This window comes from Clarias gariepinus, chromosome 20 (assembly GCF_024256425.1).
Source record: "Clarias gariepinus isolate MV-2021 ecotype Netherlands chromosome 20, CGAR_prim_01v2, whole genome shotgun sequence".
Taxonomy (NCBI): Eukaryota; Metazoa; Chordata; class Actinopteri; order Siluriformes; family Clariidae; genus Clarias; species Clarias gariepinus.
The window spans coordinates 27,400,239-27,413,956 of NC_071119.1; the positions used below are offsets into that span (position 1 = coordinate 27,400,239).

At 35.2% G+C, this 13,718-nt stretch overlaps 1 protein-coding gene across 1 annotated transcript; it reads right to left on the reverse strand.

Annotated features, from left to right (window-relative positions):
- Nucleotides 1-2,633: 2,633 nt before the first annotated feature.
- On the reverse strand, nucleotides 2,634-8,438 carry LOC128508452 (CD48 antigen-like). Its single transcript, XM_053479796.1, has 6 exons — nucleotides 8,057-8,438; nucleotides 5,218-5,553; nucleotides 4,475-4,771; nucleotides 3,981-4,100; nucleotides 3,841-3,893; nucleotides 2,634-3,698 (listed from the first exon to the last, which is right to left on the reverse strand). Exons 1-6 carry the CDS (start codon nucleotides 8,112-8,114, stop codon nucleotides 3,627-3,629), a joined length of 936 nt encoding a protein of 311 aa, XP_053335771.1. The 5' UTR covers nucleotides 8,115-8,438; the 3' UTR covers nucleotides 2,634-3,626.
- Between the last annotated feature and the right edge of the window lie 5,280 nt (nucleotides 8,439-13,718).

The window sequence follows — 13,718 nt, forward strand, 5'->3', positions numbered from 1 at the left end:
ATCAGATCTATGAGGCAGAGAGGAAGAGAGTAGAAGTGACTTATTTTATCTACAATAATTCTCTTACACATTATGAATGTGTTAGATGGGTGAAATGAGAAGTGATTAAGCTGTTGTTTTATACTGAATATTTCTTTTCTCTCTCACATAATCCATTAAGCAAACTAATGGAAATATCAACTCTGCATCCAAATTTAACATTTATTTTACCAAAAGAAACAAAGCAATAAATAATATAAACATTCAACAACTGTTCATTGACTCAGTAAAGTTTTATTGATAATGTCCAATTTATTAGGGCTGATAATGTAACCAGCATATGAACATAATTTTATTATAAATGATCACTATTATTGTGTACACACTTCCTCTTATTTTGTGATTCATGCACACACAGTTCCTGGTACTGAAATCTCACAGTAAACACACACCAGATCACACAACAACATTATTCAGAAATGTACAACCAGCCAAGAAGATAAAAATAGCTCCTTTTTAACATAAATACCAAGAATTCCACTACATCATAATTTTTATCTGTTTAGGACCATCTGGAAAGTTATAAACACATAAATAAGAGATTTTTAAATCACTGGTGGAGATGTAGTGATGTTCTGTACCTACTGTACCTGTTTACACTCACTTACAAATAATGATCAGAAATAATACTGTATAAAATAAGTAACTTTATTATATTAATGTTTATAAAACTCAAAAGTGATATAAAACTCCCTCCATTATGAATGTGTTAAATGTGAGAAAGGAGAAGTGAATGAGCCATTGTTTTATACTGAATGCCAGTTTTATCCCTCACATGATCCACTAAGCAAACTTATGGAAATATCAGCAGGACTCTGAGTTTCCTCATCTGTTCTGAACTCAGAGCTTTAACACTCATTATATAAAGTTTTTAACCTGTAAGTCCATCTTTACATTCAGAATGTCTGGAACTGAAACAGGTCCATTAAAATGTCCAGGACACTTCCTGTCTGATGGTGAAACATCTTCCTGGTTTTACACTCAGGCTTCTGAAAGAGAGCTCGTTCACCTTCTGGAAGTTTCTACACAGGTACGACTCTGTGCTTCTCCATGGCTAATGTCGAGTGTGTTCAGTGTGTGAAGGATTTGGGCTGGTCCATGGAAATAAGCTCGAAAGCGTCAGTCACATCGTCACGTCTTCGTCACGGTGTTCACGCCGCCCTGTATAGAGGTGGGATATAAAACTGTGCGCTTCCTCTCCACCATGTTGAAGAGCGCAGGCGGTCAGCGCTCTCTCAGTGTAGAGAAAGAATGAAAGTCATGTTGATAAACCGCTTCAAACATTCCAGAGACCTGATTTTCTGCTACAGAACAATGCTAATTGTTGACCATTTCTACAGCAGTGTCCTCCCAGGGATGTGATCTAAAGGAACCTCGTCATGGTCTGAGCTGGAGGCGGCACTGAGCTCTTTACGGTACGACACACTGTTTATCAGCTCTCTCTTCTCATAGAGAAACTCTTTATTTTACTGTATTTACATCTACAGTCATGACATTAAACACACTGAGAATAATATACATGTGAAATACCTGATTATAACAATTACTGAGTTATAATAAGAGTTTGTGTTATAAAATATTTACATTACAATGTTTATTTACAAAACATGCTTTTAAAGACTCTTTCTGCTTGGTATCTGGTACAAAGAAAGCATTAAAAAAGAAAAAAATAATTTAAAATCTAAATCCAATTAAAAGTTATGTGAGTTTAGGTATTTACTTGTGGTTTGTTTAAAGAATTTAAGTTAAAAAAATCCTTATACAGGTGAAAACTATGTTTTAAAGACTCAGGTTGAGATTTTTACTGAGATATAATAGTCTGTACAGTTCTGTGTACATGTTTTTAAAATCAATTAAATAAATTAAGTTTCTACATAAAGGTTAATTTACACTAAACAATAATAAAGTAAATCAGTGTTTGTTGTAACTCTGACTTTAATCCTAAACTTCTCTCAGGTTCACTGTTGTACAGTTTTATACAGAAACCAGCTGTGAGTTTTTTTTCTGTATCTTTGAGAATCTAACACAGTTCCTCTGGACACTTTAATTCTCACTTTACTCCTGTTTATTAAACCAGATCAGCCTCCATTATGGGTTTATCTGGAAACTGCTCCATTACTGATCACTTCTAAAAACATTTATTCCCTCTAACATTTAAAGATAAAAGTTGGGAAATCTGGGTGTTTCTTCTTTTCATTACATTTTAATCCCAAAAACAACAGATAAACAGCTAAGACTGTGTGTGTATAAAGATAAATAATGTTGGTTTTACACAGTACTGTACATGAACAGCAGGGGGCAGTGTTGTGTGTTATAGAATTTTATGTTATTGTTTAATGACTCCCATTAAAACTCAGAAATACAGATCTCCGAGGTCATAAATAGGAAACTAACTAATGATGATTGGATCAGACCTGCTGTGTGTCAAATACACAATAATGTAATTACTGTTATTTTATTGAGAAGATCTTTACAGCCTGACTGGTTTAGTGTTAACTCACTCACTCACTCACTGAAAGTTTCATTTGATTATTAATCCACAAACTGGAGCTCAGCGTTTTAATAAACCTTAAAGTAAAAATACCAAAAGAGAATTTACACATTTACATTTTTATTAAAACACTGCACTTTTTACATATAATACAATCTCTCTGAAGTTTCTCTCTGCTGTAGTTCTGTTTGTTGGAGCGACACTAAGCCAGAACAAGCCGTGTTCCAGGAAGAAGAGCAGACTATCAGGATTTTCAGGAACTGCAGTACACGTGTTAATTTAATAAACAAATGAACAGCAACAGTAAATAAGAGCTTAAATAAGATCTGTCTCTCTCTCAGTCAGGAGCTTTAACAGGCTGGAGTTTAGTTTTAAAGGTAAAATACAGCAGGAAGTTTTGATGCCTAATTCAATCCTGAGCTCAGATTACTGGATCTGATTATAAATAAATAAATAAAAACCATCAACTACAATATAAATGTGAGGACAGAGACAAACAGTCACACACACACACACACACACACACACACTTCTCTAACAGCTCGCTCTGTATCTGATCTGAACAATACGGCTGTAATGTGAGACGCGTGAACACTGCGACACAGATGAAACCTGAAGCTGCTGATTCACTAAATAAAACTGATGTTCCAGTAAAAACTCTAAAGCGTTGTTGATGCGCCTGCTGTTTTTATCACTTGGTTTTTATCTAACTTTAAAGCTGATATTCAGGATTATATAATGATGCAAATATTAAACTGATATTAAACACTGAGTCCTGAGGACACGCCCTAACCCCTACAGGGTTTCTCAGCACGGCTCAGATCACACACATTAATCTGTTTATACACACAGTTGTGACGTGACGAGACAAACACGAGTTTAACCAGCAGGAGGACAAGTTCAGACACGAGATCAAGTCTGAAATCTATTTCCTATAAAACTAATAGTTATTATACAGAACCACATTTTAAACATTAATGGAAATGGTTTATGGTTAAAGATACAGTGAATATTTAGGACCAATTATGTAGGAAATAAAAAGTATAATGTTTATAATATCAATAGAGTTAAAATGATCCAGTGATGTGTGGAGTTATTAGGATCTCTTCACCTCTGAGTACACCACTGAGCCGTTCTCTTCAACACACGTCACACTCCAGTTTTCTTCCTGTAAGACACAACAGTATATTTCAGTATCTGAATCAGGGTGAGACTTTATCACTCCTGTGGAACAAATGTGAGTTTTACACCAAAACCTCTAATGCATTTCACATCGTGATCATTTACACAAGTTTTATTTAAACACTTACCGCTTTAACTCTCTTCACATCAGAGTAAGTCAGATCCTCAGATTTATCAGAAACTAAAGATACATGAAACATCTGATTAATTCTAATAAACATGGAAGACATAAAGAGTTTACAAAACACAGAAGAGATCTCATTCTTACCTTGTTGCTTTTCTTTTATTCTCTGAATAAACAGAGGTGATAATATTACTAATATCAGGATGAGACCTCCAACAGATATCACGACAGGAAGCAGAAAACGGGAACGCTCTCTTTCTTTATCTGAAAATGACAAAACATTTATAAATGTAATAAAATGTAAAACATTTTAGTATTTCATGATACACACAGTGTCTACACAAATAAATGATTAAGTCCTGTAAAGTCATGATAAAAAATTAACATTTTATACTTTTACAGAATCAGTACACAATTTTGAAAGTTTTTTATTGTTGTTTAAATACATCACAATATTTCAGAAAATAATATTCTGGTATAAATTATAATGATATGAGTATAATCTCATATTGTCCAGCTTTACATAAAACACACACTGAAACCCCTCAGAGATTCTCATATATAATATTAATGAACCCTGTACTATGACACTGCACTGAACTAATACTCCACTGTGTGTGTTAAAGACTCTGCCGTACCTGGGTGATGATCACAGAGCTGTGTGATGCTGAGAGAAGTTGTTTTATTGCTGACAGGGTTTGCAGACACACAGGTGTAAGTGTTAGTGTTAATGTCCTGGTTGTGTATTTGCAGTGTGAGACTGAGGTTAACACTGAGATCTGTGTTATTGGTGATATTGAGTCTCTCAGTCCCTCTGTACCAGGATAACGTCACATCTTCTCCATTCTCCACAGTGCACAGGGGGAAACACTCCTCTGTGGGTGAAACACTTTGTCTTTCTCTTAGATTTTTTATTACTGGAGTTGATACTGGAGCTAAAAGACAGAAACAAATATAAAAAAGATTAGAAACAACAGCTTTAGAAGACAGATGAAGCCACGAAATAGTTAAAAATAACAGAGTTACTGTTAGAACATCTTCATGTTTATTCCTCTTACACCACAGCAATAAATATAAAAAGTCATTCAAATATTTATAGTCATTATATATTTAACATCCACAAAACAGACATAAACAGATGTTCTGTAATGAATTCCTCTCAGTGTTACACAACACCAGGAGTGCATTAATATAAACCTGTGATGTGTAGTTACACTACTGTCAGAGCTGCTGTTATAGAGAATTAATCAACACCTTCTGACCAAACACACATTCACATGTCTACAGCACTGTGGTTTAAAATTTAAAACCTCTAATAATACCTTATTGATTAAAGTTAAAAAGAGACACTGGAACACGTTTCACTCACACTTTTACTCACCATAAACACTGACACTGAACGTCCTAGATGAGAGACCTCCATTGATGACGTGTAGTAAATAAACTCCAGAATGATTCCTGCTGATGTTCCTGATGGTTAAAGCTCCACTGATTCTGTCCAGCTGCAGTCGCTTTTTAAATCTCTCACTGATTTGTGTAACATTTCTTCCTTCAAACACCTGACTGTTTAATATCTTCTCTTCTGCTTTCTCAGGTCCATAAAACCACAGAATCTGAGCATCACTCTGAATTCTAGTTATCCCAGTATGGAGAGTTATAGTGGTTCCTTCCACTTCCTGCAGTGTGACCGTCTCGTCTCCAGCTGCACACAGTAAACCTGCACCACAGATTCATTATTTCACCAACAAACATCATTACATATACATGTAAACTATACTGTGATAAATATTAATGCTGTTCACACCATGATTATTAAAATTCTACAATATGACCCTGACACACTGAATGCCTAAAAGTATGTGGACTCCTGAACCCTACATCCATATGTGATTCTTTCCCAAACTGTTACCACAAAGTCCTGAAAACACAATTGTGTAGAATGTCTCTGTGTGCAATAGCTTTACAGTTTCCCTTCACTGAGAGCCAAACCTGCTCTAGCATGGCAATGCCCCTGTGCACAAAGCCTGGTCCATGAGGACATGGCTCCCAGAATAGTGTAATTTAGTGTAGTGTAGTGTAGTATAGTGTAGTATAGTATCGTATAGTATAGTATAGTGTAATGTAGTGTAATGTAGTGTATTGTAGCATAGTATTGTATAGTGTAGTGCAGTATATTGTATTGTAGGATAGTATTGTATAGTGTAGTAAAGTGTAGTGTCATAGAGTATAGTATTGTATAGTATAATGTAGTATAGTGTATTGTAATGTAGTATTGTATAGTGTAGAATAGTATGGTGTATTGTAATCTAGTATAGTATAGTATAGTCTATTGTATTGTAATGTAGTATAGTGTAAAATAGTATAGTGTAGTATAGCGTATTGTAATGTGGTACAGTGTAGTGTAGTATATTATACTATAATGTAGTGTAGTATAGCATAGTTTACTGTAATGTAGTGTAGTATAGTATTTTGTATTGTAATGTAGTATAGCATAGTGTATTGAATTAGAGTGTAGTTTAGTGTAGTGTAGTGTAGTATAGTAAAGTATAGTATAGTGTATTGTTATGTAGTATAGTGCATTGTATTGTAGTGTAGTTAAGTATAGTGTAGTATAGTGTAATATATTTTAGTGTAGTATAGTGTAGTGTATTGTATTTTATTGTATTGTAATGTAGTATAGTGTAGTGTAGTGTTGTATAGTGTATTATAGTAAAACACTGAAATTTAATACATTAATACATAATAACATTGCTGATAATATCCCATTAAAATATAAGATGTTTTATATTTAATTATAATATTATTAATGTAGTGTAGCATTGTATGGTATATTGTATTGTAATGTAGTATAGTATGGTGTATTGTATTGTAATCCAGTGTAGTACAGTGTATTGTATTGTAGTATAGCATAGTGTAATATATTGTAATGTAGTGTAGTATAGTATATTATATTGTAATGTAGTATAGTATAGGGTATTGTATTGTAGTATAGTGTAGTTTAGTATAGTGTAGTTTAGTGTAGTATAGTAAAGTATAGTGTATTGTATTGTAGAATAGTATAGTGTAATATATTGTAGTGTAGTATAGTGCAGTGCAGTATAGTATAGTGTAGTATATATAGTGTAGTTTAGTATAGTGTATTGTATTTTATTTAATTGTAATGTAGTATAGTGTAGTGTTGTATAGTGTAGTGTTGTATAGTGTATTTTAGTATAACACTGAAATTTAAAAACATTGCTGATAATATGCCATTAAATGTAAGATGTTTTATATAATGTAGTATAATGTAGTATAGTACAGTGTAGTATAGTATGGTATAGTATAGTTTATTGTATTGTAATGTAGTATAGTATAGTGTAGTATATTGTAGCGTAGTGTAGTATAGCATAGTGATGTGGATTGTATTTTATTGAATTGTAATGTAGTATAGTATAGTTTAGTTTAGTATAGTGTAGTGTTGTATAGTGTATTATAGTATAACGCTGAAATTTTAAATCATTGCTGATAATATTCCATTAAAATGTAAGATTTTTATATTAAATTATAATATTATTATTTTTTATTTTACTCTTTCAATAAATTATAATGTTAGAAGTGCATGTATTACCAGATATTACAGTAAAACTAACAATATACTGTACAGTATATTCCTCATTATTGGGAACACCTGTATATCTGCTCATTTACTGTATACAAAAGACCAATGTTATGCAGATACAGGTCAGGAGTATTAAATATTTACATTCAACATTAGTGAAAAGAAAAAGTGTGATCTCTGTAGCTTTGTTTATAAAAAGTAAAGGCTTAAGTCTTCTTAAAGTCATGTTCAGGGTAAAACTTACTCACAGAACAACAGAATAGATATAAACTACAGCAGTAATACTGTAGATGTTCTGTAGAGAGGAAACAGTGAGAGGAAAAGTAGAGTTTAGTGTTTATTTCTGAGAGAGTGTAATACAAAGGAAACAAAAGAAGTGTATGTGTGTGTGTGTGTGTGTGTGTGTGTGTGTGTGTTTATGGAGGAATAGAGTGTGTGTAGCGTGATCTTTAGAGGACTCATTAACACACAGCTCTAAACTGCTGTATCACTGTTCAGCTCAACACTGAGCAAAACTCACTACATCCAACACACCAAGTATTAAACCTGAGTTTCTCATTTATAAACTCTTTATATTTACACTTCCAGTTTCTTCTGTTGTGAAGGAAAGGTGTAAACTTACAGCACAGCAGGAGAAGAAAAGTCCAGAGAATCCTGTTTCCTGGTAAAATCTTCATCATTTCCTAATCCATAGTCAGCGTTTCTCAGCCAGACGTTTCCCCTTTGTCCCGAACATCAGTGTGAGTGAGGAATTCAGAGCACAAAGCAGTTAAAGTCCATGCTGTATGGAGCTGCAGTACACAGCCTTCCTCACACTGTTAGCTTAGAGAACTGAAGCCTCCTGTAGAAGCCCTCCTGTCTCAGCGTGTTCAGTCTCTACATGCTCAGTGACGCTTCCCTTCAGCTCTGGGGACGGCAGGATTCATTTATAAAATGTCTCTCACATGGGTTTAGTGGGAGCACTAACACTCCACACTATTTAGTACAGCACAGTCTGTGCAAAAGTCAGTGCACCCTTTGGTTTTTAGTTAAATAGTCATTTAGTATTTATTGTTAATTATTTGGGGGTGTAGAGGGGAAATATACAGGACATTAACATAATTTCTAGTCAAATAGCCATGCAGTAAATTTGTGTGAATTATAATATAAAATGCATTAAATAAAAATGAATATATAAATGGAGATATGGAGGTGTATAGAAGAGGAGGAGGATCTTATAGAAGAGGATTAAAAACACCATCATCAGTCACTCTGTAAATATCACCTGATCACATGATACCAGCTCCAACAAATCCTAAAGAGAGGACGAGTTAATTTAGACGTCACTGTCAGAGTGGAACATTATTCCATCTACAACATCCTAAACATTTCCTTATAAACACAGCAGCCCTGAGTAACAGTGTTACTGTCCATAAACAACACTGTTCCAACCATCACCATGGAGCAGTAACAATCTGAACAGCTAATATTCTCATCCTAAAGTCATTTAGTCTCTATTCATCAGTTTTAGACTTGTGATATTGACACACACACTCCTGTATTATGATTAATACATCATTCTCGACTTCCCTCTAAAGGCTCAACACTAACAGATCTGAAATACATTTAACTTAGATAGTGAGTGCAGTGGCTGAGATTAACTGGTTCTTGGTGTGAATGAGTGTGTGAATGTGTGTGGAGTCCTGGTGACCCATCCAGAGTGGATTCCTGATTCATGTCCAGTGTTCCTGGGATCCACCTCCATCCTGACCAAAATAAACCAGTTAAACCAATAAACTCTTTCTGCAGTTCTTTAAAACTAGACAGTAAAACCAGCCTGTATTATACAGCAGTGCAGTTCAGGGGATGGATGGAGATTTTCCCTCACTGAGAGCAAAGTTACTGAGGACAAGATGATTGAACATGGGGCTTCTGTAGATATTAATTTTAGGTGGTTAGTGTTCAGAGGCTTCTGTGACTCAGATCCAGCCATCAGCTGCACCTTTAAAAACTCTGCTGGTGAGAAATCATTTACATTTCAAATCCACTGGTTATGATCTTTATCCTTTATTTAAATAATCTGTGATATAAATGCTTTACATAATTCCATTGTGATGTTTTTCATGTGACTAAAACAGAGAACAGTTCTGACTGTGAGTGTTACAGGCCTTTATGTTGAAATGTCTCTGGTTTTAACCTTGTGACTGTATTTCCTGAACTAAACTGTTGTTGTGTCATGAAGACGTCGAAATAAAAGAAATCTACAGGAGCTCTGACCCAAATAAATCACACCACAGAGATTAAAGGACGTGTCAGTAATGCACTGAGCAAACAGACGAGTTAGTAATCATTTATTATATCTTTTAATGTGAATCAGCATGTGTCAGTGTGTATAACATAATGTTTAAAGTCTGTAATTGTGTTGTATTTGTTACAATCTACAGATTGTCAGTAATTATTCTTTTGAGTGTTTTGTTGGAAGTTCAACACTGGACTGGATTTAGAAGTTTGTGCCCCCTCAGGTAGACGTTACATTATGTGCAGGTAACATGATGATGTCACTTCAGTCTGTATTTATAACCAGAAACACCATGATCATGTTTACAAAAACAAATTAATAAAAAACATTTATATAATTAATAATTTTTGCTTTTTTTTTATTATGTGAATGCAATAAAAAAAGAAAATTACTCATTTAATTTTTCAGTAAACACAAACACTTTGTGTAGAACAATAAACAAAATAATCACTTCAGGACTAATTTGAGAACTTTACAGATCTTGTGGAAAATAAAGAGTAAAGTTGATGATTTCTGCAGTCTGGCGTCCGTCCCCACTTCCGCTTTCATGTGTGTGTGAGATGGAGAGCTGAACACTGAACCACAAACCTCTACACTCACTATGACAAATGTCACTGTTTTGTCATTTCTTTCTTTATTAAAGTGTCCCTATTATGCCATTTAAAAGGTTGCTAATTTTGAGTGTCTTAAAACAGTTTTACATGTATGCAAGGTCAAAAAACACTTTATAGATAAAACACTTAATAAAAGCCCTCACTGCTGTGATTGGTCAGAATATGCCCGTTATGATTGGTCTACCGCTACAGCGTGTGTTGGAAAAAAAAACGCCTGTTACCTTAACTGAGTGACAGCTCCGGGGACCCGTCAATACATAGAAAAGATGGCGTCGGTTTTACTGTATCAATTCGAGCTGGAGTCTGACGATGAAACGGTTGAAGTGGCACATCGACAAAAAACTGTTTCGCTAGCAGGACGTTTCTCAGTGGTAAGTATCATATATTAATGCACGGGCGCTCGTGATGTGCATATGTGTGTGATGCAGTTTTCCCCTCGGGGCTTGCCGTAGAAGGGCAAGGGGCATGCGCACATCGCAAGTGTTACGAATTCAGTTTTTGTGAATAGTGGAGAATAAACAGTTAAAAAAAAAATTCTTTTTTATATTACAAAGTGTTTAATGCTCAGTCACATTAACGAGAGTGTGGTAACGTTAATTGTAAGATGGCGGGCAAGTTGTTTGTGACGTAGAACGTGGGCGGACATTATGCAAATATATTACATGGTGACGTGGATCCGTAACAGAGAAAAAATCGATTTGCTAACGACTCGTTTAGGCGAATGTGAACCGACTCATTTTTTTAATAGACAAAAACTCCACCATTCAGATGACCCTGTATTGTCAGTTCTTCTTCCCTGATAATTGTCTCATCCTCTAAATACCTGTTTGGACATGACCCGCCCCTTATGTTCACATACAGCTACATGACACACTGCATGAAATATCATATTTAAAAAAGCATAATAGGAGCACTTTAATTGTTCATTAAATGTTTTAGAGTGTGTGTATTATAAGATAGAGATAATGAAGGTTTGTCAGTGTTTATGTGAAACATTTTGCTACCTGATGCTTGTTGAAGGCAAAAGCTCGACTCAGTTCAGTAGATTTGTGTCTCATGAGCTGAGAATCAGGAATAAATGTGTGTCTGTGTTAAAGTAGTTAAGCAGCGTACAGACCCAAAGACACAGACATTATTATATCAGTATTAAAGCTGAAGATGTGAAGAGTTTAACTCTTTGCTCAGTAAGAACACAGAAACTGAGAGAACAATCAGAGAGTCAGTAGATTCCCCAGCTGAGTATCTGAGACTCACAGGCAGTTTTCATTTCCTCTGTGGTTCCTGTTGAACTGAAGAACCTAATGCACATCTCTCCATTCCCCATCATCCTCAAATCAATACAGACAAGATATCTAATGCTTTTAGCATCTAAAGGTCTGTGTGGCTCGAAGCCATGAAACACTCAGAATAACTGTATTTAGCTAAAGAGCTAGTTAGCACAACACAAGACAAGGTGTTTAAGCTTTTAATATGCTTATAATTCTGTTATTTACATTTTTTTTAAATAAATTTCATATTGAACCAAAACACACATCTCCTTTTCAGACAGTCACATCAACATGTTATTCAGGGTTTATTCAGAAGATATCAGAGAGAGAGAGAGAGAGAGAGAGAGAGAGCAGGTCTGAACAAACATTTTATTTAAACACTTCTGCATGACCACACCCTGTAATATTCTCTCTCCTGATGCAGGAGTGTGTAGATCCTTATGATTTATTTAATCCCACAGAGAGAGAGAGAGAGAGAGAGAGAGAGAGCAGTCACAGGGTGATCTATACCTCTGTCAGGTTATCACGTCTATAAATGGTCTAACGAAAGACATTTCCAGCAGATTGTCTCAGTTAGAGACAAAGACTAAAGGCTTCCAGCTGCTTCCTGTTTCCCAAACAGCCACAGGCTGGAACATGTTGAGAGAGTGTTTCCCATCATCAGTCTCATACTTTCGGTTTGTAATGTTCCTGCACTAACACACTGTTCTGACTGTAAGACTCAGTGTGTGTCTGGGCTTGTTGATTTCACTTTAGAAGTTAAGAAATAAGTCACATGACCATATGATTTACCCAAAGATTATAATGAACATTATATAAAACATGATAATTATTACTAAATGCAAAAAATCACAAAAAAACATTTTTCATGCACAGTAACATTAACTCTTTGTTGGATCAGTAAACACATTGTTTCCAGTTGATGAGGACAGTGTTGTGTGTTTCCAGTCATTCTATACGTCCCCATAAATCCCACAGTTTAACAGAAATCTAATCCTAATTTATATTTGCAAACAGGGAATATGTCAATAGTCTGCTCATTCATGCTTTAAAACTATAACAGTGGTCCAGTTCACATTCTGTAATATAATTGTACAGTAACGGGAAGCGTGATCAGCAGCTACACCCATACTAATGTGGATTAACTGATCATAACAACTGGATTGTACAGAATTTGCAGGATGTTAAAAAGGCGGGAGAAACTCACTGAACTGGTTTTTCATCCGGGTGTTCAGAGCCGTGTGCAGAGACAGGGCAGGTGGCATGAAGGTGAATGTTTTTATTCAAAATAACAAGCAGAGACAAATCCTGAGCAGAATATCAGAGATAGAATCAGGTAAAGGGGCGGGTCATGTTCAAACAGGTATTCAGAGGATGAGATAACTATCAGGGAAGAAGAACTGACAATACAGGGTGATCTGAATGGTGGAGTTTATAGAGGGAAGTTCACTTGACTGACCTTCTCTGTAGTGGAGCAGGGAGTAGGGACTAGGGAGTGTCCTTGTGAAGTACACTTCAGAATGAAACTCAGGTTGAGAGGTCATGTCAGCCATGTTTTTAATCAGAGGTGCATTCTGGGAAATGGAGTCAGACAAGGAATTCTTCATAAAAGATTAAAAGACTATTATGTTTAATATTTACACAACTGTGATATTCTATAATCTCACCCACACACTCCTGATGATTTGTCCTCCTGTAAAACAGTGTTATGTGACACATCATGCAGAGACACTTATGATTAGAGCTTCTTTAATACACAGTGGCTATGTTACTGAATTATAGCACAGGTCACATGGTCAAGCTTTACACACACCCTGATGGATCAGTGGAGGTTCTGTTTCTGAGACAGAATATCAGTTTACTTCATCTACAGTGCAGTAATGTCGAAGGCATTCAGACCTCACGTCATAAACCACAGAATGTCAGGAAGAGCAAGTCAGAAGAAGCTGAAAGCAGAAGACGCTTCGACAGCAGAGTATTAATGTAACACTGAACATTCAGCTGTGTGTCTGCATGTGTAGATAACTCTCATTATAATCACTCATGTGTATTAGACCATACACTCTAAAAAATGATTCTGTGGCCTTGTAAATTTCACAGTTATAAAAACGTTATGTTACCTTA

Excerpts from the sequence above, each read along its gene's own strand:
- LOC128508452 (XM_053479796.1), bottom strand. The coding sequence starts at position 8,114 with ATGATGAAGATTTTACCAGGAAACAGGATTCTCTGGACTTTTCTTCTC. Across the intron at positions 4,101-4,474 it reads GCTCTGTGATCATCACCCAG|ATAAAGAAAGAGAGCGTTCC; the intron begins GTACGGCAGAGT and ends TGTCATTTTCAG. Across the intron at positions 3,699-3,840 it reads ATGTGAAGAGAGTTAAAGCG|GAAGAAAACTGGAGTGTGAC; the intron begins GTAAGTGTTTAA and ends TGTGTCTTACAG.